This window comes from Hemibagrus wyckioides, linkage group LG02 (assembly GCF_019097595.1).
Source record: "Hemibagrus wyckioides isolate EC202008001 linkage group LG02, SWU_Hwy_1.0, whole genome shotgun sequence".
Taxonomy (NCBI): domain Eukaryota; kingdom Metazoa; phylum Chordata; class Actinopteri; order Siluriformes; family Bagridae; genus Hemibagrus; species Hemibagrus wyckioides.
In genome coordinates this window covers 7,528,267-7,556,186 of record NC_080711.1, presented here as the reverse complement: position 1 = coordinate 7,556,186, position 27,920 = coordinate 7,528,267, and the positions used below count along the sequence as shown (strand labels likewise).

At 37.3% G+C, this 27,920-nt stretch overlaps 2 protein-coding genes and 1 non-coding gene across 7 annotated transcripts in view; 1 reads left to right on the top strand and 2 right to left on the bottom strand.

The window, feature by feature from the left end:
• Nucleotides 1–597: 597 nt before the first annotated feature.
• trnac-gca (transfer RNA cysteine (anticodon GCA)) lies at nucleotides 598–669 on the top strand. The gene has a single exon. It is a non-coding gene; the product is annotated as a tRNA-Cys (tRNA).
• Nucleotides 670–1,079: 410 nt separating this feature from the next.
• Nucleotides 1,080–4,836, bottom strand: arl5c (ADP-ribosylation factor-like 5C). Its single transcript, XM_058377174.1, has 6 exons — nucleotides 4,518–4,836; nucleotides 3,285–3,345; nucleotides 2,996–3,143; nucleotides 2,207–2,290; nucleotides 1,950–2,101; nucleotides 1,080–1,695 (listed from the first exon to the last, which is right to left on the bottom strand). Exons 1-6 carry the CDS (start codon nucleotides 4,561–4,563, stop codon nucleotides 1,647–1,649), a joined length of 540 nt encoding a protein of 179 aa, XP_058233157.1. The 5' UTR covers nucleotides 4,564–4,836; the 3' UTR covers nucleotides 1,080–1,646.
• Nucleotides 4,837–7,542: 2,706 nt separating this feature from the next.
• The window catches only part of cacnb1 (calcium channel, voltage-dependent, beta 1 subunit), a 33,435-nt gene continuing 13,057 nt past the window's right edge, over nucleotides 7,543–27,920 (bottom strand). The window contains exons 1-13 of one of the 5 annotated variants that reach the window (XM_058372992.1): nucleotides 26,355–26,568; nucleotides 19,273–19,392; nucleotides 18,624–18,746; nucleotides 17,464–17,600; nucleotides 17,232–17,299; nucleotides 16,592–16,728; nucleotides 15,078–15,158; nucleotides 14,813–14,871; nucleotides 14,580–14,689; nucleotides 12,775–12,926; nucleotides 12,550–12,645; nucleotides 12,229–12,414; nucleotides 7,543–10,024 (exon numbers count right to left, since the gene is read on the bottom strand). In XM_058372992.1, coding sequence (XP_058228975.1) covers nucleotides 9,551–10,024; nucleotides 12,229–12,414; nucleotides 12,550–12,645; nucleotides 12,775–12,926; nucleotides 14,580–14,689; nucleotides 14,813–14,871; nucleotides 15,078–15,158; nucleotides 16,592–16,728; nucleotides 17,232–17,299; nucleotides 17,464–17,600; nucleotides 18,624–18,746; nucleotides 19,273–19,392; nucleotides 26,355–26,390 — 1,779 coding nt within the window. In that variant the 5' untranslated portion in view covers nucleotides 26,391–26,568 and the 3' untranslated portion in view covers nucleotides 7,543–9,550. Of the gene's footprint in view, nucleotides 12,415–12,549; nucleotides 12,646–12,774; nucleotides 12,927–14,579; nucleotides 14,690–14,812; nucleotides 14,872–15,077; nucleotides 15,159–16,251; nucleotides 16,281–16,591; nucleotides 16,729–17,231; nucleotides 17,300–17,463; nucleotides 17,601–18,623; nucleotides 18,747–19,272; nucleotides 19,393–26,354; nucleotides 26,569–27,920 lie in introns of those variants that run through there. The other 4 variants (XM_058372977.1, XM_058372985.1, XM_058372998.1 and 1 more) reach the window with 4 other exon arrangements.

The following is a 27,920-nucleotide window of genomic DNA, read 5'->3' as shown; positions in this document are numbered from 1 at the left end:
GAATGCGTTCTTTCCAACACCATCGTAATCCAGGGTAGGCCTTTCCAACTCACTTATTCTTGGAATGGATTAAAAAATGGGGAATTCACAAAGATGGGTAAATTGTGACCATGAAGGGATGCTCATGGTCAGCAAATTTGCTCAAATACGGTTTGACTTTCAAGAGACGATTGATTTGTGTTAAGATGCCCGTTGATGGCCACGAACATATTCCAAACACCTTCACCAACTACAAGGACTGTCTCCACATTAAAAAAATTCCCTTGATCATTATACCAGCTCTACTCGCAGGGACTCACTAAAAAAAGGATTAGCAAAGACAACAATGTAATCCAGGGTAAGATCTACCCCTGGACGAATCCGCGTACCCTTGCCTGACTCCGCTGATTCAGGTATCCTTAACTGTTTACAACATTAAAAGTCATCTGGAAATGACCAAGCCTACAAAGGATATCATGTGTAGATAATCCAATGGCAGTAGGAAACTGCATATTGACTTTTAGTCTATGAACCCAATATTAAAATGATAGGTTTAAAATGCATTGAAAGGGCATCCATTTAGAACACACCTGTTGTCAGTTGAGAGTGTTTATGTGTGGGGGTATAGCTCAGTGGTAGAGCATTTGACTGCAGATCAAGAGGTCCCCGGTTCAAATCCGGGTGCCCCCTTCTGAACCTGCTTTTCAGTACCTTTAAGGAATTTGTATTCTACACCATGGGCATAACTAATAAAATTAGAGATTTTGTTTATACATTCACTAAATGCTTCATTAAGAAGATTATATTTGGCTAGTAGGCAGACAATAACATCTGAATTAATGCATGATTCAAAATTTCTGGAAACTGGAAAATCTGAGAATCGTCTGTCATGTAATTAACGTTTACATTTTAAATTGTATAATGAAACGCATTGTTATTGCCTAGCTTTTAGATGGACTTCTGGCAATTGCTATCTCAATTTTTGTTGCAAGAGTCATTATAGCTCATTATTTGAAAAACACCTGGAACTCTTTCCATGACTAATTTCTCTAGTTTTCCAATAGAACACTTCTTCGAAATCAAAACATTTAGAATGCATATTTCACAGTTTTTTCACATTCCTTTATTTGTACAAAAAATGAACAAGAAAATATAGTATGAATAAGCAGCTTTCAATATTTCAGAATGTCAATACTTGTTTAATTTCACTGGACTTAGGTCCATCAAACACAAATAACATCCTATTAAATATCTGAAGTAATGCTTGAAGCTTAAAAACTGAGCACCAACATCCATATGAATTTCTCACCAAATACTATTGGGCTGTGCTTGGGCAGTGATCCCTACTCTCAAGAAGTATAGTAGCGCCACAGGCCAGAATACACAGTTTGTTCGGAATTCATAAAATCAGTGCAAATTCTTCCACCTTGGACAACACAATCTGTTTGTAATGTTAACAATGTGACCTCTAAAATGAAGACATAATTAGCACATGTGTACATGCCAGTATATACAAATATACATTGCATGTCCAGGGTTCAGTCCACCTGTAGTTTTAATAGGGCTCTGAATAAGCCCCAACATCAACTCTGAGAGTTTGATGACAATGTAGGCACATATGGGACAGAAACTCTGGCTCTGCAGAGTTACTATGAACCACTTCCGGCCTAGTTTGCTACAACTCGGGAACGCATCCAGTCCAGACTTGCTGGTAAGCTAGAGAGGGGAGAAAACACATTCAGAAAATGAGATGCCATACCATAAAATGTATTAGTAACAGCATTAATAATTATATTATTACCATTATATTAACAGCACTAAAACTAGTAAAACACAAGTATAACAAGGTTAAAAACCTATGTTTCGACAACCACTGCCTATCTTTAAACAAAGGCATAATAACTTGCAATTATTAAATATCATTAGCACGCCAAAATAATAATAATAAGTAAAAGAAATTACAGACTTACCCTTCTCCAGTAAGGGCACAGCAGGCCTGGACATGCCAGGAGTGAGCTGTGAGAGAAGTGAGAGTGAGATTCTGGGAAATCTCTGCTGCTGTCATGCTGTTTTTCATGTCCTGCTTATTGGCCAACACCAGCACTGAAGCATTCTGCAGATCCTGGATTGGGAGTTTAGATTTAAATTATATATTGGCAGCTAATTATGTCATGGCAACAGCACATCATCGCTATACAGAAAACAATGTAAATGAAAATGAGCTCACCTCATGTGCAAGCATTCTATGTAGTTCATCTTTCGTAAGAGTTAAACGCTCCCGATCTGTGCTATCTACTACCAGGATCACAATCTGCAAGTTGGAAAAAGAAAATAAGCCAAACATACTGATACACTAATGAACAGTAACTGTATAAATGATATATGGCATACTGTTTATATGCACACAACTGAAATTATGGGCCGCAATGGCCAATAGACTGTGTTCTTCCTAATGGTTCTACTGAAAGAAGAGCCAATTGGGTTCTGGTGGTAATCATAACCAGAAAGTCCCTAAATGAAAACAACCGAAACCTGTTGGAAGCTATTAAGCCAATTCCATCTCATGATGGACACCATCATAGATTTTCTTAATGCATTACACAGTATTTTTCAACAGGTGCTATAGATTATTTCATTAGTAGCATGTATTATTAACTATCACATGATGTTTTGTGTCAACAAGCTCCCTTGTATCAGTATGGGACAGTTGGCTAATCAGTTGAGCAAATTTGAATTCATAGCAGCGTCTCAGTTTTGCACATCACCATACTAAAGTGAATGACACAAAAAATCTTACAGGCTGCTAACCTAATTACATATGTATTTCTATTAAATTTCTATAAGCAGGCACATTTAGTAGATTAGCTGTTTCTAGCCATAATGGGATCATTGCAGTTCCTTTATAGCTCCCATTATATTGCCAGTGTATTTTTTTGATTGTATTATTTTTGTATACGACTAAAAAGCACTTTGATTATAAAAGGTCTAGAGAAGCCAAAAGTGATCTCTCACTCACTTCTGTATTGCAGTAATAGGTGCTCCAGCTAGCTCGAAGAGCATCCTGACCTCCAATGTCCCAAACAAGGAAGCGCGTTTTCTTGACAGAAATCTCCTCCACATTGCTGCCAATAGTAGGAGTGGTATGCACAGCCTCTTTAGTCAAACTAAAATGAGAGAACCAGAGAGACAGAGAGAGAGAGAGATCATTACAGACATTGCATAAATCACCTAAATCTTGAAGCTCTGAAACAACAGATTATTACAACATAACTCTTTAAGACATTTTGATTGTTAAAAACACTTACAACTGGTAGAGGATGGTTGTCTTCCCTGCATTATCCAAGCCTACAATGATCACCTTGTGTTCTAGGAAATGAGGAGAGAAAATGATGTGTGAAGCAGACACATAACACCCCCATAAACACATCTACATACGCCTGATTTGATTGGAGATTTAGCATCATGAGTTCAGGGAGAAGAAAATACCAGAATATCTTTGTTATGTCATCAGGAGTGTTGTACCCTTTTAACTGAAAATTTTACTAATGCGTTTGTGTGATTTACACCAAAATGTTATTCAGGCTTGAATGATCAGGAATTTTAAAGTTCACTTTTAAAGGCTTTTCCTTTACGCCTGTTTTGTTACTTTATTGGCAGTGTTAAGGGTTTGATCTCAGTATCACGAATACAACTCTACGTAGTTATGATGAACGGCATAAACCTCTGGATAAGAACTTTGACATAGTAACAAGTGAACAGCTATGCAGTTTCAATGTGCCGTTGTTATGGGGGGGGGCAGCTTATGTAAGTGATTTGCTTATCTGGGTTTTTCAGGTGAAAAGAACTGAACATCTTATCAGGAATGCACAGGTGAACACAACAGAAAAATACTCTGTATTGATAATTGTGTAAGACAGGACATTGGGAAATGCCAAACACTGTTACTGATATTCATTTATTCAAGTCTCCTGTTAGAGTAAAGGAGATTCAATTCAGCTGGGAATTCCACTTTGTCACCAAGTCCAAAACTTGAGCTCTAAACATTAAAAATAGTTAATAAACTAATAGGAAATTGTCCTTGGAAAAAAAATAAATAAATAAAATGATAATGCTACTAAGTAGAACAACTAATAGGTCATTAATAAACTAGTTTATTGCCAGGATGCTGCTTAAAATTAGCATTTAATCAGTTTAGGTCAGTGTTTCTCAGACTTTCGCAGCCATGGAGGGCTTTAACTCTAATGATAATAAAGGCTCATTATGTAAACGTGTACAGTAATATTTGTTGTTTATCTGAGCCATAGATTTTTAATTCACTTTAGATCCAAATTGACTTATTTCATCAAAAATAAAAATCAATCAAATTGCTGAATTCATGCGACCAGTAAAGTGGGTTAATAACTATAAGAACTCAATAATAATAATGACTTTGTTATGGGGGGGGTCATCTCTATCAATAAACAAACAAACAAGTATCCCTTAGCTCTGCTTCCCAGACCTCAATCTAATAGCCATTTTAGAACATTTAAAAGCCTCACCTCTATCTCCGAACACCGTCATCAGTTTGGCAAAAAGTAGTCCCATCTTCTACACAGTGTTAATTCAGTCTGAACCTGAAACCAAGAGCTCTCTCCAAAACAAACCAGCCGAAATATCCTTCTTGTTATTGCTTTCGAATATGAATTCTCCGAGCCTGTTCGACCCAAGTGTGTACAGATCGCCCTTTTTCTTGTTCAGTTGAGAGAAGAAGAGCTGTTCGTGTTTCCTTCCTCTCTGTCAGTCCGGATAAAACACTCGAAAGCACGACCCATGTATTACGTGCGCTGGTGACGAGAGACTGGTTTCCTTCTGGCAAACGGAGAATTCTTTCCATTCCAGATGGGCGGGGTCAAACGTGACGCACTCCGTCACGCAGCGCACCGAATGCGTAAAAAAACATTGTGTCCGATTGGGCCATCTATGGAAATGACGTCCTGTGTTTGAACAAAAAAAAGCAAAAAACAACTACGTCCATATATGGGCGGAGCCCCGGGTGTTGATTGTAAAGTGGAGAGGTTTTTCGCTCTCGTGTGGGAATTCACGAGGAACTGAAAGTTCAAAACAATTAAAAGCGAAAGAAGCATGGCCTGGAATTCCCGGGACTCTTGCGCGGAAAAAGGAAGTCCTTCAGGCATCCATTTCACAGAATTTCCCTTAAAATAAAACTATGTATTGTACAATACTGCTTGTTATTATTATTATTATCATTATTATTATTATTATTATTATTATTTATAACTCCAAATTCTATCTATCTATCTATCTATCTATCTATCTATCTATCTATCTATCTATCTATCTATCTATCTATCTATCTATCTATCTAAAGCTAATCGTTAGTCTATTATTTGTTCTCCTTTAGAAAAAACTTAATCCTGGCCTGCAACACCAGGTCACATATAGAGCTTTTTTTTTAGCCTGATCAGCATGCTGTTGGGAAACCTACAACACACACACACACACACACACACACACGACAAGACAAGACATGCAAACCTCAGACAGACAGTAAGACAGGTTCAAAACAATGGCCCTGGAGCTGTTACTCCATTTTTAGCACAAATACCATTTTTAGCACTATATATATATATATATATATATATATATATATATATATATATATATATATATATATATATATATATATATAGTGGCAGGTATGTTACAGGTATGTTATCAGATACCTGGTTTACACAGTTCTCAAGTTTGCACATTTCATTTTGTTTCATTTCATTTTGTTTCATTGCACATGTTCTTCTCTGTGCTAAAAAAACTTCCTGTTTTTGCACTGACTTGTCTGCTCTGTTTGCATCTAGTTGCACACATTGCACTTTATCTGTCTCTGTGTTGTAGTTTCTGTTTGTAATTATATGTGGTATGTTGTTTATGTAGCACCAGGGTCCTGGAGAAACGTTGTTTCTTTTCATTATGTACTGCATCAGCTATATGTGGTTGAAATGAAAAGCTTCTTGACTTGACTTGACTTGTTAAGATGCAATGTTACCCACTTCACCACTGTGTTGCCCCTGTTTAATCTGTAAAATTTACTAAAATATTTATTATTAGATACTGTTTAGTGTGACTAACACTACACGTTTGAACACCGTCGATTTGAAGCTGTTTGCATGTCCCCATTAAACATATCACTGTACTAAATATTTGGTATTTGGACTTTTCTGGTATACTGAGGATAAGGATTGTCGTTCTCTGACACTTCAAGAATGTAACAACTGGTTTAGCCTTTAAATGCGCCATTAACTTCACCTTAACTTTTCATTTGAAAATGAAAGGGTGTAATTACGCCTAATCAGCACATATGCTTCCTCATTGCGTATCTGAACATCAAAACATTCTTGACTTGAGTCACTATAGGAAAACAAGATACAATATATACAGTAGGCTTAACCACACACAGATTAAAAGTGACTGTGCGTGTTTGAGAAAGAAAGACAACAATATGCATATAGCAGTCCCAACCTCAGCATATTTAACCACCCACGTCTGCTCTTGTGACTGCTATTTAAGCTGAGTCATGGAAAGGTTGAAAACGATGTTAATCATACTAGATGTTTTGTTTTGTCTTACTGTCGTGTCGACGTATTATCTTGTCATGGCTTTTTAATGAGACAACATCATATCCTTCCACTTCATTTCCTTCCAAAATATTATTGTCAACAATTACCTAAAGAGATCTAAGTCAGACCTAGATATATGACTGATTGTAAAAAACTTTCCAGTAAAGGACAGGAGTTCAGAATTTTTTGCAGCAATGGATCCATATAACTGTAACATTAACTGTTATCACGCTGACCTTCTAATTTAAAAGCGCAAGATTTACTTTATGAGCATAAAACTATTCAGACATTGCCCTCATGACTCACATATGTAGGATAAAATCTTGTTATTTATTTCAGCTATAAAGTTTTTCAATTTTAAGCCTTCCACTCTCAGAACACCTTAGGTCCAAGTTAACATTATAAATATAGACTTGTTGTACATTAGCTTGTTTTAGTTTAAACCCATTTGATTCAAGTGGGCAGACTAAAGGACTAACTAACTATAAGAACTCAAGAATAAGTTTGTTAAGCTTGGGTTACGATTTCCACCACTTTATCTCCTTTAAAATTTAGGAGAACACAGACAGCCTGCTTATGCTTCTTCTTGGACACATGAGAACCATTGATCCAAGGTGTGAGCCTGTAATCTGGGAATGACTGTGTGAAATCACACATTCAGCAAGTTGACTTCAAAAGACAAAGAATTGCTTCTTCTCCTTTTTCACACCAATCTATGCCTATTCTGGTTTTCAGTTCAGAGTACTTTTGTTCTTCTCTACATGACTTTACACTCTTTGTTCTCACCACCATGGTAACAGGACATGTTTTGTCTCTTAAGTGTACCGTCTACTGTAGGAGTCCCTTTAAACTTCTTCCTCCCTCCAACTATTTACTGCTTATCCATTACAAATAGTCAGACTCAAGGAAACAGTTCAAACGCAGGATTTAGTTCTGATTTAAATTTTTAATTAAAATACAGATTTACCCACAGATTAAAAACAGGAGGCAAAAAAGCAAAATGGAGCTACAATCAGGCACCAAAGATTACATGATTATGTTTTGTCATATATTAACAATTGCAATAACGCAACAGTAACATTCATTATTAAGCTATTTTCTCGTACATTTTCTGAATTTCATCATTAGCATGATGTCCTTTTGCAACATATGTGAGTAAAAACAGGCTCATCAAGGATATTCACTGAAACTCTTCCTGCACATCAAAAGCTGCTTGAGTGCCCCCCCCCCACACATGCATACACTCAGACACAGACAGACAGACAGACAGACGGACAGACGCACACACACACACACACACACACACAAAACCCTTGTTGTTTAGAAATGCCCACAGAGATAGTGACACAAAAGGCAGGAGCAGGAGAAAAAGGCAGTAGAAGGTTTACCGTGTGTGTTTACACCTGTGTGTGTATTATGAGTTTTTGTCTGTGCATTTCTTTGTAAAATAAGCGTGATCACACAATCAGATCCTTGAAGTGACAAAAATAACTGGTAGACAAAGAGTAAGGGTGACACTTCTATAGCACACCCACACAACAAAAAACATGTGTGGTACAGAGTTAAGACCACCCACCATGGGTAGTGGGTGTAACTTTATGAAATATTCTGGCACTTGTCATTTGTTATGTGATTGGCATGTATATGAGACAGCTCATTCTCACAGCAGTAGTGCATCAGAAAAACTTTGATGATCACAGGAGGCGGGATAATGCCACATAAGATATTTTCTACATGGCAAATATCATAGTCTCCTGTAGTAGCCATTGATGGAGGTCTCAAAGTGCTTTAGATAATGGATTACCAACTCATGTCATGGAGGCTCATTGCTCTTCAATGCTTCCCTACTGCTTACAACAAACAATCTACTGTGTCATGAGAAGGGAAACTTGAAATTATGTTATGCAGGTAAGCCTCCATGACCGGAGCAAAGAAACCCTGTTTTAGACCTTTTATAGTTGTTTAAAGTCATATTCATTTGAAGGTGGGGAAAAAAATCACATCACATTTAATAAAGCGGCTTTAAAGTTTTGTTTTCTTGCATAATAATACCTGTTATCACAAATAAGTTAACATTGGTCGGCTTTATTAATGTGTCAGCCACTTTACTGAAACTGTTCGTACCACAAACGTGAGTTTTAGAACAGATTACTGTACAGGCTGAAAAAACACGTAGCAGCAATAAAGCTATATCAGGCAAATGATGTAATACAGTTTCTAGCATTATAAGCATAATAAATAATATCTAAAGAAATAGAGAAAGTATATACATGAAGAATATTGGCAGATCTTTGAAGATAATTTTGAGCTGGGAAATCCTGGCATTCATTACCTGGTGATACATTCAGTGAATCCACTGACATGGTATATCTGAAGGTCGAAAGTGTAACAAGAGTCTTTTAATCTTTAATTTATATCATACAGTTCCATAGTAAAATTGTACTGTATCCAGTCTAAGGAACTAACGAGATTTGAGGCCCAGAATATTCTAAATGGGGATAAAGAGGCCCAGATTAAGACAGTAATAGGACAAGATACATACACCCATGCACTCACTCGCTCTCACATCCACTCATACATACACACAAGTTTGTGGTTATATATTTACTTAGTTTTACTGCATTGCCATTGGAAAAAGGAATTATCCCTATAGTGATAAGGGTTCATGCAAGACAACACAAAGAAAACTAGAACAAAAAGATAAAATGGAAACAAACATGTCTTTGCTTCCCCCTCACCCTGAAATAAGATTAGCTAAATGAAGTATGAGTGTAAGCTTGGTTGGCATAATGCGCATGATTGAAATGTGAACTGTACAGCATTTGCCTGTGGTGGTTTCTATGGATTGTAAACAGATCCAGCTTTAGACATAAACAATTGTCCCCCTAAATTTTAATCCCTCTAAATCCGTCATGTACTCTCCATGTCTCCCCTGTCCTCTTCTCTGGGTATTGGCTCTAGCGGATGTACACGTCTCTGTTCCACTCCTCCTGGTTTTGGTTGCGGCCTACCGTGGTCTCACCAGCCTCTACATCTTGACAGTAGCGCTCTCTCAGGTGGGCCCGCCCACGGTGATGTTGATTGGTCATTGGCGGTGCTAGGTTGAGGTTCTCCTGATCTGGTTCTGCCCCCTCATCCTCCCAGGATGCCTGCCGTGGGGCCTGGTGGGCAGGGTTTAACCGGCTGCGACAGGATTCTGGCTCCTCGTATGGATCCGTTTCCATGTCATCTGTGTAGGCCGAGTCGCGACTGCCCTGTGTCTCCGAATCAAATGTGTCCTGTCGTGATAAGCCACGCCCCCCGGACTGCAACTGACTGCGTGATGTGCGCAGTGGCTGCTTTCCACCCAGCTCGGTCTGATAGTCCTGGGGGCAGGCCCGTTCCACGACAGGCCCCTCCCTCTTTGGCTCACTGTGCACGAGAAATGGCCCCTGTGCCAAGCAACGCCCCCAAATCACACAGTCCAGGCCAATCAGCATGCAGAAACATAAACAAAGGAGAGCAAGCAAGAAGTTAGTACAAGAGTTAGAGTTTGAGATCAAATGTCATATATACTAAAACATCACATTCTCACCATATGCTAGCATGCTTTGATGTAATTTTTTTTGTCCAATTACACTAAAGAGCCATTTACAGAAAATTATTTACAAATAAATTTGTCCTCAGGTCCCCAGTGAAATGTAACCTACAATCATAAGCATGGCCTTCTTTATACGGGTTGATTGTGGAGAATTGAATAAGGCTATTAAATGTGTATTTTTAAGCAGGAATGAACAAAGTATTCAAAGTGCAGTAAAGGGGCTCTTTATATGATTAGCCATTCCTTCATGTAAAGAAATGTTTGCACCTACAGTATCACTCCTTTGGTTAGTTTCTACCATGTGTTATGAAATCACTACCTTATCTGAAATATTTTACACATTTGACATGAGAGACTGGATAATAAAGGATTTTGTATTGTTACTTTAGCAGCAGGTTTATTTAAACTGCAGTAATTCATCCGCAAACAAAAACCTTGTATTTAAAAAAAAAGATTATATTCATTTTCCATTCAGCGTATGATTAACGAAGTAAAATTACTCAGTTGACATTGACTTCATCAGGTACCAAATGCATAACAGAGACTACTGAATGTTTCTTGGCTATAAAATGTAAGATTTACCCTTCGGTTATTTATACTGTATATCAACGAAAGGTTAAGCAAAATAGTCTCTCCCTATTGCTGTACTCTAACATCTTTTTTTGTGGTTATAACTGCCAGTCACTAGGTTAGTAACATGACTTGCTCATGCACTTCACATGACTAGAAAAAACAGTAACATTTACAACAGCAGAAGAAAAACAAGTGTTTTTACCAGCCTGATACTGAAATATAGAAAGAAGAAATATAGATACATTAAAATGTGTTAATTAACAAAATTCCTTGTAAAATTATTGGATAAGCTGCCAAGTTTACAAATAACACGGTAGGCTAATTAGAAGTAGCTCCCTGCTTGATGCACACTGGAATTTAAAGGGTGTGAAAGGCATTATTTCAAGATCAAATAGTGCACTATTTTGGGAATTAGGGATCCATTTAGGATTCCGCCATCAAAAGATGCACAGACACAGAAAGACACAATGTCATTACTGTCCCCTTGTGGCCAGTATTTGTGAAACATTATTGGTGTGGAGGTGTGGCTTTTTTGGCTTTATTGTTTTTTTTCCCCCTTGTATACGTTATTTACGTTAGGAGTTAGGATCAGAGTCTGCATATTTGCCTGATCTCGTGCCAAAGTTTTAATCTGTGTTATCAAATATTTGCGCATGATTTCCTAATTTGAACCAAGATAGTGTTTGGAAGTGATGTGTCGGTGCTAGATGTATATGATCACATCTAACATCTTTTATCAGAGGATTCACATATCTTGCTGCCATGACGACAGCTCTCCTGTCTCCTTGACAACTGTTAAGGTGGAGACTGGGCACAGGGCTTTGTTCAAACTGCAGTCAAAACACACACATGGTAATTTAACTTGGGTAAGGAATATTAGCATCCACATGCAGATCAGACTGAAAGCGTGGTGTTAATAAGGTAAAGAGGTAAGCATGTTTTGTAAGGCTGATGCTATGGCAACTTGGAAAGGGGCATGGATTGAGTCCATGTTTCTCAGGTGGCAAAAGAACATTGGAGAGTGCTTGGGAGGGGCAGAGATGAGAATTTATTGTTGTGTGCATATTTGCATGTATTTGGGGGTACAGAATGGGCAATAAATGCATATTGATTGCAGGACTACATAGTAGTTCAGTGTTTTTGTTTGTTCTTTTCTTTCTTTTTTTGTGTGTATGGGGGGGTATGTACATATTTGAGCGATATATATCAATAAGATCCTGTGAGGTTCAAATGAAGGAAGCACAGGTAATTACGATTGCACTTATAGATTCCTATATGTTGAGCAGCTATCTGTACTTTGATCAGTGTGTACTTTTCTTCATGCCACTGAGGAAGAGACCGCTTCTCCGACTTCTCCCCACAGCTGGGATTTAAGCCCTTCAACCCTTATTAAAGGGCATGTTCTTCCTCCTGGCCCTCCTTCTCAGGGTTAGAGCCATCCAGGAGCTCCAGGTTACGGCGGAGCGAGGTGAGCACCTGTACCTGCAGGTTGGAGACGGGCTCAGGTGAAGCAGCAAGTGCTGCCGTGGCCATAGTGCGGTTCAACAGTGGGTTTGGGGGGTTGCTGCTTGGGGGGTGTGTGGCCTTCCAGTATGCCTCCAAATAATCTGCCAGGTGTTCACATGCATCCTCCAGCTGGTTTTCATCTAATATGATGTCAAAGAGCTCCTAAGTGGAGAAAATATATATTTTTTGAGAAGTGGAAACAAACAAGTGTGAAGTACGCAGCAAGAAATAGAAATAATTTATTCAAGAAAGCATATTAGAAATAATTATGACAGTCAGACAGAAAGAAGTACTCACAGGGGGGCATTGTGCTAGTTTGTCTGCTGCCACCATCTGAACGTTAAGATGTTTGGCCTGAGATTTACCTCTGGATTTTATCAGCCTTTGCAGTACCTTAAAAAACAGAAATGTACATAAAGACAAGGAGAGAAAGGTACAAAAACATAATTAATCATAAAAATGTTCAACAGAGTGATTCAATTTTTGTTTATGTTTGAATGTAGCTGAGAGACGTGTGAGTACCTTTGGAGAAGCGATCTTAATGTAAACTATTATAGGTGCCAGTGATGTTTTGGCAAGCTGAGACGGATGGTTAATAGTGTCTGCATCCAGAGCCACAAGCTGCAAGGTCCGAGCCAACTCAAAGATTCTCTCTATTTCACTCTGCACCTCGGCTAAGAGAGAGAAGGAGAAATTTTAAAATCCACTCTCTCTCTCTCTCACACACACACACACACACACACAAACACACAAACACACCTGTTAATCAAACAAAATTTCAAAAACATTTTAGTGGGAAAATGTGGTAGTGGTATCTATAGAAAGAGCAAAATATATCAACTTCTACCGATACATTCAGAAACTCAAAAGTAGTGGCATGTTAGTATCATGCACATGAATGTTATTATGTTATGTTATATGTTATAATGTTAGATAAGAGGCTCCAGATGCTGTCCTTGGGGACGTACAACACCGCCAGACCTAGCTGTTCTTACATTCGAAACAACTAAGTCATATTAATATATGTAGTATAAGTAATACATGTGTGTGTGCATATGTGACACATGTGTTTAAGAACAGCTTACAAACAAAGAAATCTACAAAAGATCCAAGGCAGTGGAAAGTAAACCTAAAAGAATGCATACTGTATATTTCCATAGTATTAGAAACAAATCAATACTGTGCGTTAATTAAGGTCCATATTGTGGAAATTCCCTCTCCCTTCCATACAATCAATACATGGAAACTAGTACAGCCTTTTCCTTTTTCAATTATGTTTCACTTTCATTATTGTTCATTACTGTAATGAACTTGTTCACATATGTAGTTGGTCATTGCAATAAAGTAGAAGGTGGATAAAATGATGTGCTCTTCATGACTGTTCAGAAACAAATGTACCTTCGCACAATGATCCAGACAAACGTTTCTGATTCAGCACATTTCAGTGTCTGAAAAGCACAATACAGTTTCCATCACAGTTCCATTACCCCCCCCAACCTTTTAGGGAAAGTACATGTCCTGTTGTGTAAGTACATCCTTATACATAAATGGACGTTTCTAATAATTCTGGACCCTCTCCAACCATAAAACACACAAAAAAACATGAACAAGTATAAAGTTTTGTAGCATAATATACTCAATAATGCTGTGTATAGTGTTACACATGTTGCAGGAATGGTCAAATCAGTTTTATATTTAGTCTTAACACTTTGTAATGTATCACTTTGATCAAATGTACAAAAGTACAAAGAGACAAGTGAAAATAAGGAAAAAGGTTAAAAGGGGTCCTTTAAAAATATTTCTTATATTTAAAACCACACATATATTATAAGAGGATGTCTGGGAGCAAAATAAAATATAAAAAAGGTATACACTATGGACCCTTTACTTATTTCACTTTCAGGTTAAGCATGCAATAGACAGTATCAGAGCCTCAAATAAAGTATAAGAAAAAATTGTTAAGTGATGCAGATGGACGAAGTCAGAAGAGAGGTGAAAGAGATGAGAAGATACGTACCCAGTACGTCTGAAGTGGAGAGAGAAGGAAGGAGGAAGGGGTAGAGGGTGTGACGGAAAAAGAGGCGTGCATGAAGAGAGCCAGAAAGATAGAATGAAAAAAGAAAGAAGAAGCCAATCAGGCACGACAGCTCACAGGGAAATGTTTCAGAGAATGTTTCAGGACACATTGATAGAATGTCCACAAAGCAACCACGAGAAAGTCTGGAAACTGTGAAAATGCTTTAAGTGGAAGACATAAAATTACTGTATAAACCTTTTGTTGTCTGGTATGATATTTGTGTGTGTGTGTGTGTGTGTGATTATTGTACCCAAACTGGATCTGGTGCTGGAACGCTCAATGATGGTGTGTTTGCTGGGATTGTTCAGGACAGAACGCTTGGCAAGAGAGATATCTGCTGTGACCCGCGTGATAGATATCCTGCAATACACAACGGCAGCCAATAGAATAAATTTTTTAGAGTGTTATTTCATCAAGTTAATTATAATGCATACCATCACTCTCTTAAAATTATTTATGGTATCCAAAAACATTAGCACTTACCTGCCCTCAAACTTGTGTTTCAGGAAGTCAAACAGAGCTTTCTGCATCATATCAGTTACCTGGAAATGTATATACAAAGAATAAACTGAGAACAGCAGACAGGAGGCAATCCTTCACCCCTTCATCCTTCATCTCCAACCCTTGCTATCAATAAATTTTGCCTATTGTTAATTTTAGAGATTGTGACAATGACAAAAAACATTCATTTGTAATAGAGCTGTATGAGCTATAGCACCTCAGTGGCCTGAATGCTGTGAGTCCCTACCTCATAGCCTTTGAGTGATGGCCCGACGAGGATGATAGGTCTCATAGAAGGCACCACATCATAGGGAGGAACATGTTCCATCTGATGAATTACACACACACGCACACACACACACACAGATCATTTATGATTTATTATGCTTTAGTTGTGAACGAGGGCACATATAGGTTTTAATTTTTTCTGAAGATCCCTAACCAAATTAGAAGCCATTTCAGAGTCATTTCAGATATTACGCAGTAGTTGAATGTGGAAATTTGTTTTGATATTGAAGGGGTTTCTAGGAACAAACAGCTATCTAGCCATACTTTTCTATCCACTGTGAGTCAAGTTCATTTGTTCATTGAGGCAAAAACATTCTTCCTAGTAATAGCATTATTCCTGCAACTGAAACAGAGTTGACAATAAACCCCTCCCACTTCAGACACATAAAAATCTTGCTTCAAGTTTTGTGTTCGTTTATTTACACAAGAACATTTGTACTGGATCATTTCCTGTTTCCGCATAACTATATATTTTTTTAATTTAATAGCTAAAACACAGACAAAAACAATTGTGCTCTGAAACATTTGATTTTCAGGGGAGAGTTTTCTTATGGGAATAAAAGGTAAATGTTTAAATGTGTACATACAGTATACGCATAATTTAATTTAAAATGTTAAAATATGGTCCAAATTGTGATTAAGCAGCAAGTCACAACAATGGTAAAATTACAGTATAAAATTGCAGTGCATATAACAAGCTCTAAAGGCATAATAATGTACCATGTATACATGATGTTGTGGCAACTTGTAATTTTTCATTTAAGTCCTGTTTAACTAAATCTTTGACAAGGGTGTACAGTATGTACAGGTTTTAACCAGCCTAGTGTAGCTACAGATTTTTCAAAATATTGCTGCCTCGACCATTTTATGTGTCCTTAAATAAACTGCATAATAAAAAACAAGGATTCAGGATTTACTATGTTTTAAATTCACATCCACACCTAGCTAAAGAAAAATGTAAGTAAAATGTGAATGCTGTAACACTTGCGTTGTCCAAAATGGCAATCCACCATAATGGAGGATGGGAGTTCAGGTTAAGAAATAGATAAATTTAGCTACAACAGGGAAATAAAGCACACAGGGTTATAAGAACTGAGGTGGAAATGTTAAAGTTAATTGCTCAGATGACTCACCGACTTCTGTTTCTGTTTGGCTGGGCCACCTAGCATTCCATACACACCAAGAGTGAATGCGCAAACACAAACAAAGAAATAAAGAGAGGCACAATGCAGTGATGCTATTGACAAGCTGTTAATACATTCAGAAAATTGAGCTCAGGTATTCAGATATTTGTTAGAAATTTATATCATGCTTGCATGTCCAACACCCAGGACACAAAGAAGTGATAAGAAACAGGAAATTTGAAAATCTTGCAAAGGAGATATTTGGTTAGAAGGGACTTCGGGTATTAGGTTGACATGGTGAGTGGTATTTCCTGATGCACTCTGGCTCGAGAACTATCACTATGGTTACCTTCTTAAAGAAGGGCAGACGAGGTATATTGCCCTGAGGGGAGGTGACACTGCCGGCCACACCCTTACGGTCCCGGGCATCAACATGCTCCGCCTCCTCAACATCCGATGTATCATCATAAAGTGCTGACATATCAGCTATACAAGGGACCGAAACAGTTGGGAGGCGAAGGGGATTTGGTAAACAGGCGGAGAAAAAGAGACAGAGGAAGACAGGAAGGCAGAAATGATATCAGAGACAGAACAAAAGTGATGGCAGAAGGAGGGAAAACAGCAACATAATGTACACTAGGTGCATATTTTGAGTTAAAAAAAATGAATTAGAACAGAGATAGAGGAGGCAAAAAGCTACGAAGATTGAAGATTGAATTACTGTATAAAAAGGTATGCCAAAATATACAACTTAAAAAAGAGGCATAACTGGAGAGAACGTAATGTGTGAAATGGGAGAAAAATGTAAAAGTAGGGTAAGATGTAGGCAGATGATAAGAGGAAGAAGTAGGGCACAGTGGACTATACAAAAGTCCATTTCTTGTTTTATTTGAAAGGTAAAACTGTTGCTGGGGGTAGAAGAGTCAAGTCTGGAGGACCGTACAAGCAGAGAAACCTAAACTGCGGTTCCATTTCCTGTTTAAGCATACCTGTTCCAGGTGGAGTGGGCCTACGAGTTCCTGAGGCAACATCCAGACTGGAGCTCCCACCAGACTTACTGATAGAAGAAAGAAATATATTAATTTAATTCACTATGCTGAAGGACATTTTTAATATTTTTATTAATGGCTTATCTGTGCTGTGCTTGTGAACTGAGTGTTACTATTGAAATCCAGTGTGAATGAAGGTTGGTGGTTACTATGTAGGGATTGTTGTGCATACCTGGAGCTTAAGCGGTTCTGTCTACTCCTCTGCTCCTGTAGCTGACGAGTGCTCTCTAGCTTTACTGGACTGGGGATGAAACCCACCTCACATCCTTCCTTCACCAAACGTCCTATCCACCAGTTATTATTATATTTCTGTCAGTAGTAACACGCACACAAACACAAACACACACACCATTATACCCTTTGCTACAGCATCGATCAGACCTACATATATGCAAGAAATGTTCAATTCTAATAAACATTCTGGCATTTATGTCATATTTTGGAAACAAATGATCAAATGATATAGCTCACAAGATAGCAAAAATATTGAATTTTATGTTTATGGAACTATGCCAAGGGGAAAATAGGCGTGCGATAACTCAGTGCTCACAGCTGGTGTACGCTGTGTCATTTTGTTTATATTCATTATGGACCTTCTGCACATTTTCTTTTGGAACACAATCTAATCTGCATTAGCCTGACATCTGTGTAATCAACCCCTTGCATCATTTTAAATAATTTAGAATTTTGGGCGGGTAGCAGTTAAAACTCTCAACTTTGGGGAAATTACTACTGAAGTATTCATATAAAATAAATTGACAATGAAGACAAAAAGCATATTTGCTGAAAGTCGTTCCAATAAAATTGATACAAAAAAAAAAAAAATCTGTAACTGAAATCTAATGCAATGCGTTTAAGGAAAACATTACTGTGCTGCCTTGCATACAATTGGTTTATAAATGGAAAAAGAGGAGGTGATTTGATTGTACGCCTAATCACCCCTCTTAACAATCTATTCAAAACCAAACCCTTTAAGATTAGTGCTGCACTGTCATATTACCATGGTTACAACAGTGATGAAGATACCAAAAATATACAACGTGCTGGATATATGTCTTATTTTTGCATCTTGGCACGAACAACAAATACATTCCAAAGACATAAATCGATACGGGTGATGCCAATGCTTAAAAATCATATATTCAAATCACACATAAAATAAAATTACAATGACAGGAGCATTAGAAATGTCTTCGTATAGCTTACCAGAACAAATAAGCGGAAAGTGTAATTCACAAGCAATCGATTTGATAAGCACTTCCGTCAATGAAATATATTAGAAATGACAAGGATATACAGACCATGTCATCCCAGACGAGAATCGGAACTGACCTCTTTGATATGCAGGAAATCTTTGGCTTCAAATGAGATGGCCATGCCCTGCACTGGAACATCATCATTAGGACCCGGGTTATAACCAACATTAGTCCTCACTGCAAAAGCAACCGGCTTAGTCTAAGACAGAAAGTCAGAAAACGATAATTTACAAAAAGAACAAAAATGTACACGAATAAGGTTTTTAACAGTACGATAAAATAGACATGAGAGTGAATAGTGTCTGAATCATCTGCACTGTTGAAAAATGTAATTGTTTTGGAGAAATGAATGTCCTTCCTGAAAACAAATTCCAAACCATTTCCTTCAAAAAATAATAGTCTGAATATTTCACACCTTGCTGGCTGGGTACTGAATGAGGCTAAACATGAGGTGAGATATTATGCACTGTAAATGACTTGCTTTAGAGTACTACTGGAAAGGTTGTTGTTGGTAATTCCACTCCAGTTGATTTAACAGTGAAACTGTATCAGAGGAAGACGTCAATTCAGACGACACATGGGAATGAGATTAGTGATAGGCACATTCAGTAGAGAGACAGAGAGAGAAAGAGAGAGAGAGATAGAAAGCTGGATATGAAAAAAAAGGATAACAGGAAGGGCAGTAGTAAGGAATGAGAAAAAAGAAAAAATAAGGACAGACACACCTTGGCTTTTTCAAGGGTGGCCAGAGCCTGTCTGTCTGCCTCTTTTCTCAGGGCCTCTGGATCCTCCTCCAGAGACACGTCAGAGTCTGAGGGACGACTGGTGTAGGAGTCCGCTGAACCCTGAGTAAGAACAGGAGAAAGAAGAGGCGGAGGGGCAGAAGAGGTACATTCAGTACTGTACATTCAAGCAAAGTATTCATAGTTTTTTTCTTTTCTTCATATACTGCATGAAATCAACAGAAGAGTCATTTAATCACAAAACAGAACAATGCTGCAAATCATAACGATCTAACAACCGAAATAATCTAAGTGATCTTTTACATAATTCACTACCATCTGCAAAATATCTCAATATTCTATCAATTAGCTATCATTTAGCAGTTTCCCCCACAAGATGAGCTCAGCCTTTTGCCTTGACCGCCAGCTCATATTTTACATGCAGTTCAAACGTAAGCAGCTGCAAGGCGGTCAGAATGTGGGCAGTTTCATAAAGCGCTGTCGGCAGTGTTGTTTCCCCAGAGTGAAGCTCTTCTTTCAAAAGTTGAAAGAAGTTAAACTTTTCTGAAAAGCTCTGAATTACATTTAAGCTGTTTTTTGTTTTTCCACCAGACCAAAGAGGGCGCAGCTCAGGGGCCAGGCGGAAACAACCTAGTTGGAGAGAGAGGGAGGTCAGTGAGAAAATTAGTAAGTTTTATTAGAGAGTTTTTAGAGACTTATAGTACTGTGCAAAGGTTTTAGGAAGGTGTGAAGAAATGCTGTAAAGTAAAAATTATTTTAAAAATATATATTTTATTTGTTCATTTTATGTTACATAATGCAAAGTGACCTAACAGAAGAAAAATAGGAATCAAAGCAATATTTTGGGTGACTATTCTTTGGCTTCAAACCAGCATCAGTTGCACCCTTTGTACAAAGTCAGGGATTTTGCAGGAGCAGAGTCAGGTGTATGATTAACCAATTATACTAAGCAGATGCTAATGATCATCAGTTGCATGTGTAAGTTGAAACACAGTCATGAACTGAAACAGAAACAGCAGTGTAGAAGGCTTTAAACTGGGTGAGGAATAGCCAAACTTTGCTACTAAGGTGAGATTGTGGAAGAAACCCATTGACTGTCTGGGGAAGTACTAAGTACAAGGCTAAGAGACTCAACTATGCATGAAAACAGAGGAACTGGGTTGCAGGAAAATGGCAGCAGGTGCTCTGGACTGAGGAGTCAAAAATTAAAATATTTGTCTGTATCAGGAGGCAGTTTGTTCGCCTAAAGGCTGGAGAGCTGTACAATAATGAGTGTCTGCAGGCAACAGTGAAACATAGTGGAGGTTCCTTGCAAGTTTGGGGCTGCATTTCTTCAAATGGAGTTGGAGATTTGGTCAGGATTAATGGTGTCCTCAATGCTGAGAATTACAGGTAGATACTTATCCATCATGCAGTACCATCGGGGAGGTGTCTGACTGGCTCCAAATTTATTCTGCAGAAGGATAACAACTCCAAACATTCAGCCAATGCCAAGAACTATCTTCAGCGTAGAAATGGGATTACATGAAGAGACAAGGATTTGAGGCAGCTTACATTCACAGAAGATCTGTGGTTAGTTCTCCAAGATGTTTGGACCTACCTGCCAAGTTCCTTCAAAAACCGTGTGCATATGTATCTAAAAGAACTGATGCTGTTTTGCAGTGAAAGGCTAGTCACACCAAATATTGATTTGATTTGGATTCCTCTTCTGTTTCTTCACTTTCCGTTTTGTTAACTGATAAAATTAACTATTAAAACTATTTTTGAAAGCACTCTTACTATACTGCTTTTTCACACTTGCCTATAACTTTTGCACGGTTCTGTACATAATCAAAGATACTTCACTTGAACTCTACACCACTCTCCTACTCTATGGGGCTGAGGCCACATAGAAACAATGAGTGTGAGGTGGGAATACTATTTGGCTGGGCACCATGCATACACACACACACACACTTATTCACCACCAGATGGAAGGAAACCAGAGAACCCAGAAAAATTGTTTTAGACTACATAGTTGTATTTACAGGTTTTGTATGTAATTCCATGCCACTGTTATCAGTATTCAATAATTAGTCAATAACAATAATCCACAAATACATATTCATATACATATGAAGATACATATTCTCTAGTCTCAAATTTCCTTCCCGGATACACAATGCTGAGCTAGTTCTAATGGTTTTCAATGGAGCAGTATAGATCCTGTAGGTTATCTTTATATAAGCCACCCACTCCTCTCTTTTCCCTGTTAACTTCTTTCCCCCTTTTTTCCGCTTGCTGTAGTCAGGTGTCAGGCACGCTCTAAACCGTGGGAGGTGCAGACAGGCATGAAGATAGCTGCAAAGACTGAGTGAGTGTGACTGTGTTGAGGTTTAAATAGAGGTGAGAATTCACTATGATGACATATGTCAAATGAAATGTTGATAAATTATTCATAGTAAAAAAGAACCACACATGCAGCACTTAATAGGGTAAAGAAAATATGATGGCATATATTATCCTATTTGTGCACAAATTTTTTTTTGCATCTACTTTTGACACATTAAATATGTGAAGAAAAGCTCTTCTTCCACATGATCATCAGGAAAGAAAGACGTCTTACTGATTAACTAGCATTTTACCCTTGCTCATACAAATACAGCAGTTGGTTTTATCCAAATGAAAATTAGGCACATATCTTTAAAGTAAAATCATGTTGCTTGTACAAATTCTATTTGAGTTGTTCTGGAAATAGCAGAATTAATGTGGGGTTACTGAAAGGATCCATGCAAATTTTTACTGCAGTTGCTTAAGAAGTTCCAGTGAATTACTGTTTTAATAAATGCAAGGGTGATTATTTATAACCGGTGTCTTCTGGTATATGGAGGTGATAAACTCTGTTACTTTAGTGATAATGGGTCATTTGCTGTTATTTGTTATAATTCATTCATTATGCATTATATACACTGTTTTTTATTATATTATTAGGCATTTTAATTGTTATTAGTAGGGATCATAACACAGTATATTAACAATACCAAAGAATCCGAGCTCACCTTCGTATAATGCCTCATGAGGTCTGTCTTAATTATTTTCTTTAATAAAAGAATTATATTACAGAGATTCCCAGGAAACATATTACAAAACTTTACAAGTTCTCAATGTTCTTGTTAGAGTGTCTTTGAATGAACATTAAGCAAACCGGACCTGAATTTATTTAGTAATGGCGTTATAAAGACGATTATAGTTTAAGAATATATTTTGATGTTATAAATATATTTGTAGATCATTATAAACATGGCTTTCATAACAAGAGTTACTCCTAATTCAATACCAAGTTTGAGTTCTTTAAATAATGCATAATCTGTATTAAGATTTGTCTATAAATTAGACTATTACAAATAACTGAAATCCTTTGTTAAACTGTTAACATTACCTAAGGAAAAAAAATAAATCCTTAAAACTGGACCTCTGACAAAAACAAGATTTAAAATTAATGAAAACAAACAGATTTTGTCAATTTGTCAACACAACATATTAATGCTGTATTAATGTTATTTGACACAGTTTCATCAAAGAGCTTTTCCCTTTACATTTCACTGGATCATAGCAATATAGTGCACTGGCACTTATATCACATGGGTCACTTATTGAACTCAAACACAAATTCTCAAGTCTCGAGAATAACAAAAAAGTTGACATGGACCTCACAATGCATTAACAATTGTGCCATTATTGCAAATTCATTAGACAAATGCCAACAAAAAAAAACTACTGATTAGTATAAATAGCAATTATAACACCTAAACAGCAACTGAATTAATTTTATATATTTCAGATTTATTTTTGAATTTTTGAGTTAAAAACAGCAGCATATCTTAGAAGCCCAAATCAAAAACGCTCTAGCTAAATTAGGTCGAGTTTAACTGATTGGTGTTATGGTCAGCCAGTTCATCTATATAGTTTATCTGTGAGTAAATATAGTCACAGAAGTTGAATATGAGATCAGATCAATTCAGATCAGATCATTTCCTGATATTTACATCTTAGATGTGTTGAACAACTTAGAACACCTCTGGCAGCAGACCACAGACGTTTTATGCAAAGAAAAGTACAGGGACTGTACTTTTAATCTTAAAGTAAATTAAATTGAATGACTTTTAATATTCGGCAGTGATCACCAACTTTTCAGCCTCCTCTTCAGAAGGTGAAAAGCATGCTCAGTTGGGTTACGGTCTGGTGATTTACTTAGCCAGTCTAAAACCTTCCACATTTTCCCCTGATGAAGTCCTTTGTTTTGTTGGCAGTACATTTTGCATCATTGTCTTGCTGTGTGATGAAATATCCCCCCAATTTGATTGCATGGATTTCTCTGTAAACTGGCAGACAGAATGTTACTGTGAACTTCTAAATTCATTTTGCTGTTACCACCATGATTTCCTTCATTAATAAAGACTAGTGAGCTGAAGCAACCATGCAAGCTCAAGCCATGACAATACCCCCATAAATGACCAAGATTTCAGATCATGAAATGATCATTTCTTCACTCACACTATGGTCTTCCCATCACTTTGGCAGAGTTTAATCTTTGGTTTCAGAACTTCTTTGGCTCATCACTGTATTTCTCTGTGAATTCCAATAAGGCCTTCAGAGTGTTTTATATTGTGTCGAATGGCATCTATATTTTCACTCCCAAAGTTCTTTGAACAATGGATTGTGATACCATCGCCCCAGAAGTGTGGAGGATTTTTCTTAAGTTGTTGTGTTTTTCTTCACAGCTCTCACAATGGTTCTGTCATCAAATGGTGTTATTTTTCTTCACTGACCTGTTCGAATTCTAGTAATTAGTCCATTCCTTTATTGTCTATTCACAATGCTTGTGCAATGGCTCTGATTGATTTTCCCTCCTTTTTCAGCTTAAAAAATGGCTTGCTTTTCTCCCATAGACAATCTCTTGTTTTCATACTGGTTTATATGTTTTAACAAGAAATGCAGTTTTGTCAGGCAAAGCCCAAAGCTCAAAATTAAGTGTAGATTTTCAGAGCTATTAATTGTTTAAACAATCAGTTAATCAGTCTAACAAGCTACACATGGGCAACAAGAAACATGTGTTTTCAGTCTTCAGTGTATAGCAAAAACAGTAAACAGTGTATAGCAAAAACAATATAACTATATAAATATATCTCACTCAATTGCATGTCATTGTAAAAACTGTCAAAATCTAATTTAAATAATATATATTTATATTACATTGTTATATAATTATTGCATTTGAACAAAATACCGTTCCACCATCTCTTCTATCTTCTTATTTACACATTTTTTTCTCCTTACACATGCTATTTAAATATATCCAAGCCCTACAAATAGCAGATTTAGCACTTCACTTCACCAACCGTCATCTCTTCACACTAGCACAAGCCTGCCAGGAACCCAGTGGAGTCAGTGTGAAGAGTGAAGAAAGGAGTGGAAAAGAAGGAAAAAATAAAGACAGTCTGCGATAGAAGGACACTGACCGGAGATTAGTTAAAATGCGTGCGCGCACACACACACAGAGAACCACACACATAAATATGATGGGAAAACCCCAGTGAACACCTGACTTTCTATTTTGGTGAATCAAAGTGGGGGTAGAAGCCAGGATCTGATAATGAAAGGAAATTTAATTCATAACAAATAGAAATTTTTCCTCTGAACTATACCAAACTATTACCTATGGGGCATTGAGAGGAGCAATTATTTTCCAGCCCTTCTCAGTATTATCAATATAATGATAATAAGGTAATAATAAGTACAAATAATAATAATAATAATAATACAATAATAATACAAATGATTACATTACTATTTTAGCTTCAAAAACTTTTCAAGGCTTGTAATTCTAAAGATATGCATGAATGTACGATGTACAACAAGCTGGCCTTTTTTTAGGACTCAGTATATTTAAGGTTTGTGTGAAGGATTACGTTTTAATGTGACAAGCAGAATGGAAAGGCTAGAGAGCAATGGGGTCTTCTGATAGAAGCAACAACATAAGGTTTCACAGAATAAACACACATTTTCACTTTCTCTTTTGTGAAATGAGAGAGTTGTGAAGTTCAGCGAGACCTCTCTCAAACTGAGCGGCTTGTTAGCAGCCCAAAACCAAGTCCATTAAACGCATGTAACATTGAAATGTAAAAAATGAAAAAATTAGCATTAAAAAGTAAAATAATTCACCAAGAAAGCTTGAAAGCCTCTTTGAATAGGAGCTTTGAGATATAGACAATGTGAGTGAGAGAGAGAGAGAGAGAGAGCGAGAGAGAGAGGGAGGAAAAAAGGATGATAGTTATGTGCCAAGTCACAGTCTGATTATACTTATCATCTATTACATCTGAACTGAACTCTCAATGGCATAGTCAGTCATTTTCCATTCTGAACCAGTTTCAGTGCAATTCGCAGAAACAGTATAATACCAATCCATCAAAACAGGCAGCAGTCTTCTAATATACAGTCATTATTTTGCCAGTCATTATTTTATCTGAACTTAACACACTCCACACTGTCACTTCTATGCTTAAAACCATCATCATATTGAAACCATTACAGATGTACAAACGCGATATTAATACAAAGACTTATGATTGAATCCTGTACTACTGCTACATATGTTGTCGAATGTTGAAAAGGAAATGCTCAGCAATTGTTTTTCACACAAGAAAGTATATCAACAGATTACAAATGAAAATGATTTCATAACATAGCACTTAATATGAATTACACATTAATGACCAGGTTACCAAGCCGCCATGTATGTGTGTGTGTGTGTCTGAGCAAATGGTGGGTGCCTGTAGGGTCCCTGTGCAGAGCTGGAGGTCTAATTTAAACTCACAGGGCCAATGCAGCTGCCCAGCCCAAAATGGAATCACACACACCAGCGAACAAGAGAGTCCAATAGAAAGAGGAAATAGACAACAATAACTTATTTGAATGTGAATCCTGGCCACTTCTTGGAAACCATTTCTCTGATATCGAGCCATATTAAAAACCATATGCACACACCCACACACACTCACAGTGAATCATTTCCAGATCTTTCTTACCACTATGGGCCTGTGAATCCGTTCATTTGTCTCCATGGCACTCTTTCCTTGCCACGGCAGCCCCGATTCACGCCCAGAAGTCCGAGTCCAATCCAAATGTGATATGTGTGTCACACAAGGGTACGTGTGCAAGAGTATGTCCAAAAAGTTTTAAGCGTGCTGGAAAGTAGGGCCAAAAGCTCTGCTAACCTCAAGCCCCCAACCCACATTCCTCTTCTCTCGTTCGCCTTCTTGCTCTCTCTCTCTCTCTCTCTCTCTCTCTCTCACACACACACACACACGCACATACACACACAAACACGCACAGAGACCTGGAACCTGAACTCAGTTCAGGGATAGAGATGGGGGGGGTCGGATTGCAGGACTTGTGCTACATTTGCAAACTGGGGGTTAAAATTAGCTGTCACAGGCAGGGGCAGAACTCTCTCCCTCTCTCTCCCTGTCTCTTCCTCTCTCTCTCTCACCCCTCTCTCACAAATTTAGCAGTGGTATGAGGTGGTGTGTAGCAAAATATGACTGGGAATGCAGTCGTCAGCCCGAAGAGTCCATGTGTACGTGTTTGTGGAGTTTGGAGTTAGAAGGAGGAAGTGAGAAAACACCCGTTTTCAGTGTCTGTCATGACAAATTGACACCTGACAGTGACGTATACTATTCTATGACCAACACAAACTCTCCTACTCAAATGTTCTTTCAATGGTCTGACTCACAATGTCATAAAACAAAGCTTTTTCTGAAAATAGCTCCACAAGCATTTTTTAAAACTCTCTTTTGCTCTTTTACTAAACAGACACAAATATGGAAATACCATCTATAAGGAAACAATACAACACATATAGGACACAGATTTTTGTCAAAAATATGGGACTTATGGTCCTGCAGCAGTCCATGAAGCATGTCCTAAGGATGTTATAGTAGTTCACAAACAAACATTATTATCATATAAGGATAATTTATCATAATTAAAGTCCAGTTCACTGTTAACTTTATTTAAAGCCAAATCAATACTAAAAATAATATCAACTTTAGTTTCATTGTGATTTAAGAGTAATATTATATGTTTAAGTAATATGAAAAAATTATTGTTAATACTCTATGAAATGTTTAACATTGTCTAACAGGCTTTGGTTCAGTGTGGGAAAAGTTACAGGATAAAAGTCTAAATACTAAGATTAAAAAAATCTTAATACTAAATATATATGTATACTACACATTTGCGTAATAATCTGCCTACTATTTGAGTTAGGGGATAATTAAAGAAATTAATCTGGGCTATAATCATAAAGGGGATCTGTCATTTCTAGCTGTCTTTTTTATACTGAAATGATAATTTATATATTGAATTATATTAAATGTACCACATAGTCCCAAATGATGAAGGAATGACATTCTGAAGTGTCAAGATAACAATATTGGATATTTAGTAATATTAGTAATATTGAAAACCAATCCTTAACATATGCATAGGAAGAACGATTACTATACTAAAGGAGATGTGCATTTATGTCCCCTGAGCAAGAAATACACACCACATAAATATATATGATGTGATTAAATATGCTTCAAATA

Coding starts and splice junctions, on each gene's coding strand:
- arl5c (XM_058377174.1), bottom strand. CDS start 4,563: ATGGGACTACTTTTTGCCAAACTGATGACGGTGTTCGGAGATAGAG. Junction 2,291..2,995: donor CCTATTACTGCAATACAGAA/GTGAGTGAGAGA, acceptor TCCAACTTGCAG/ATTGTGATCCTGGTAGTAGA. Junction 2,102..2,206: donor ATAGAATGCTTGCACATGAG/GTGAGCTCATTT, acceptor CTCCCAATCCAG/GATCTGCAGAATGCTTCAGT.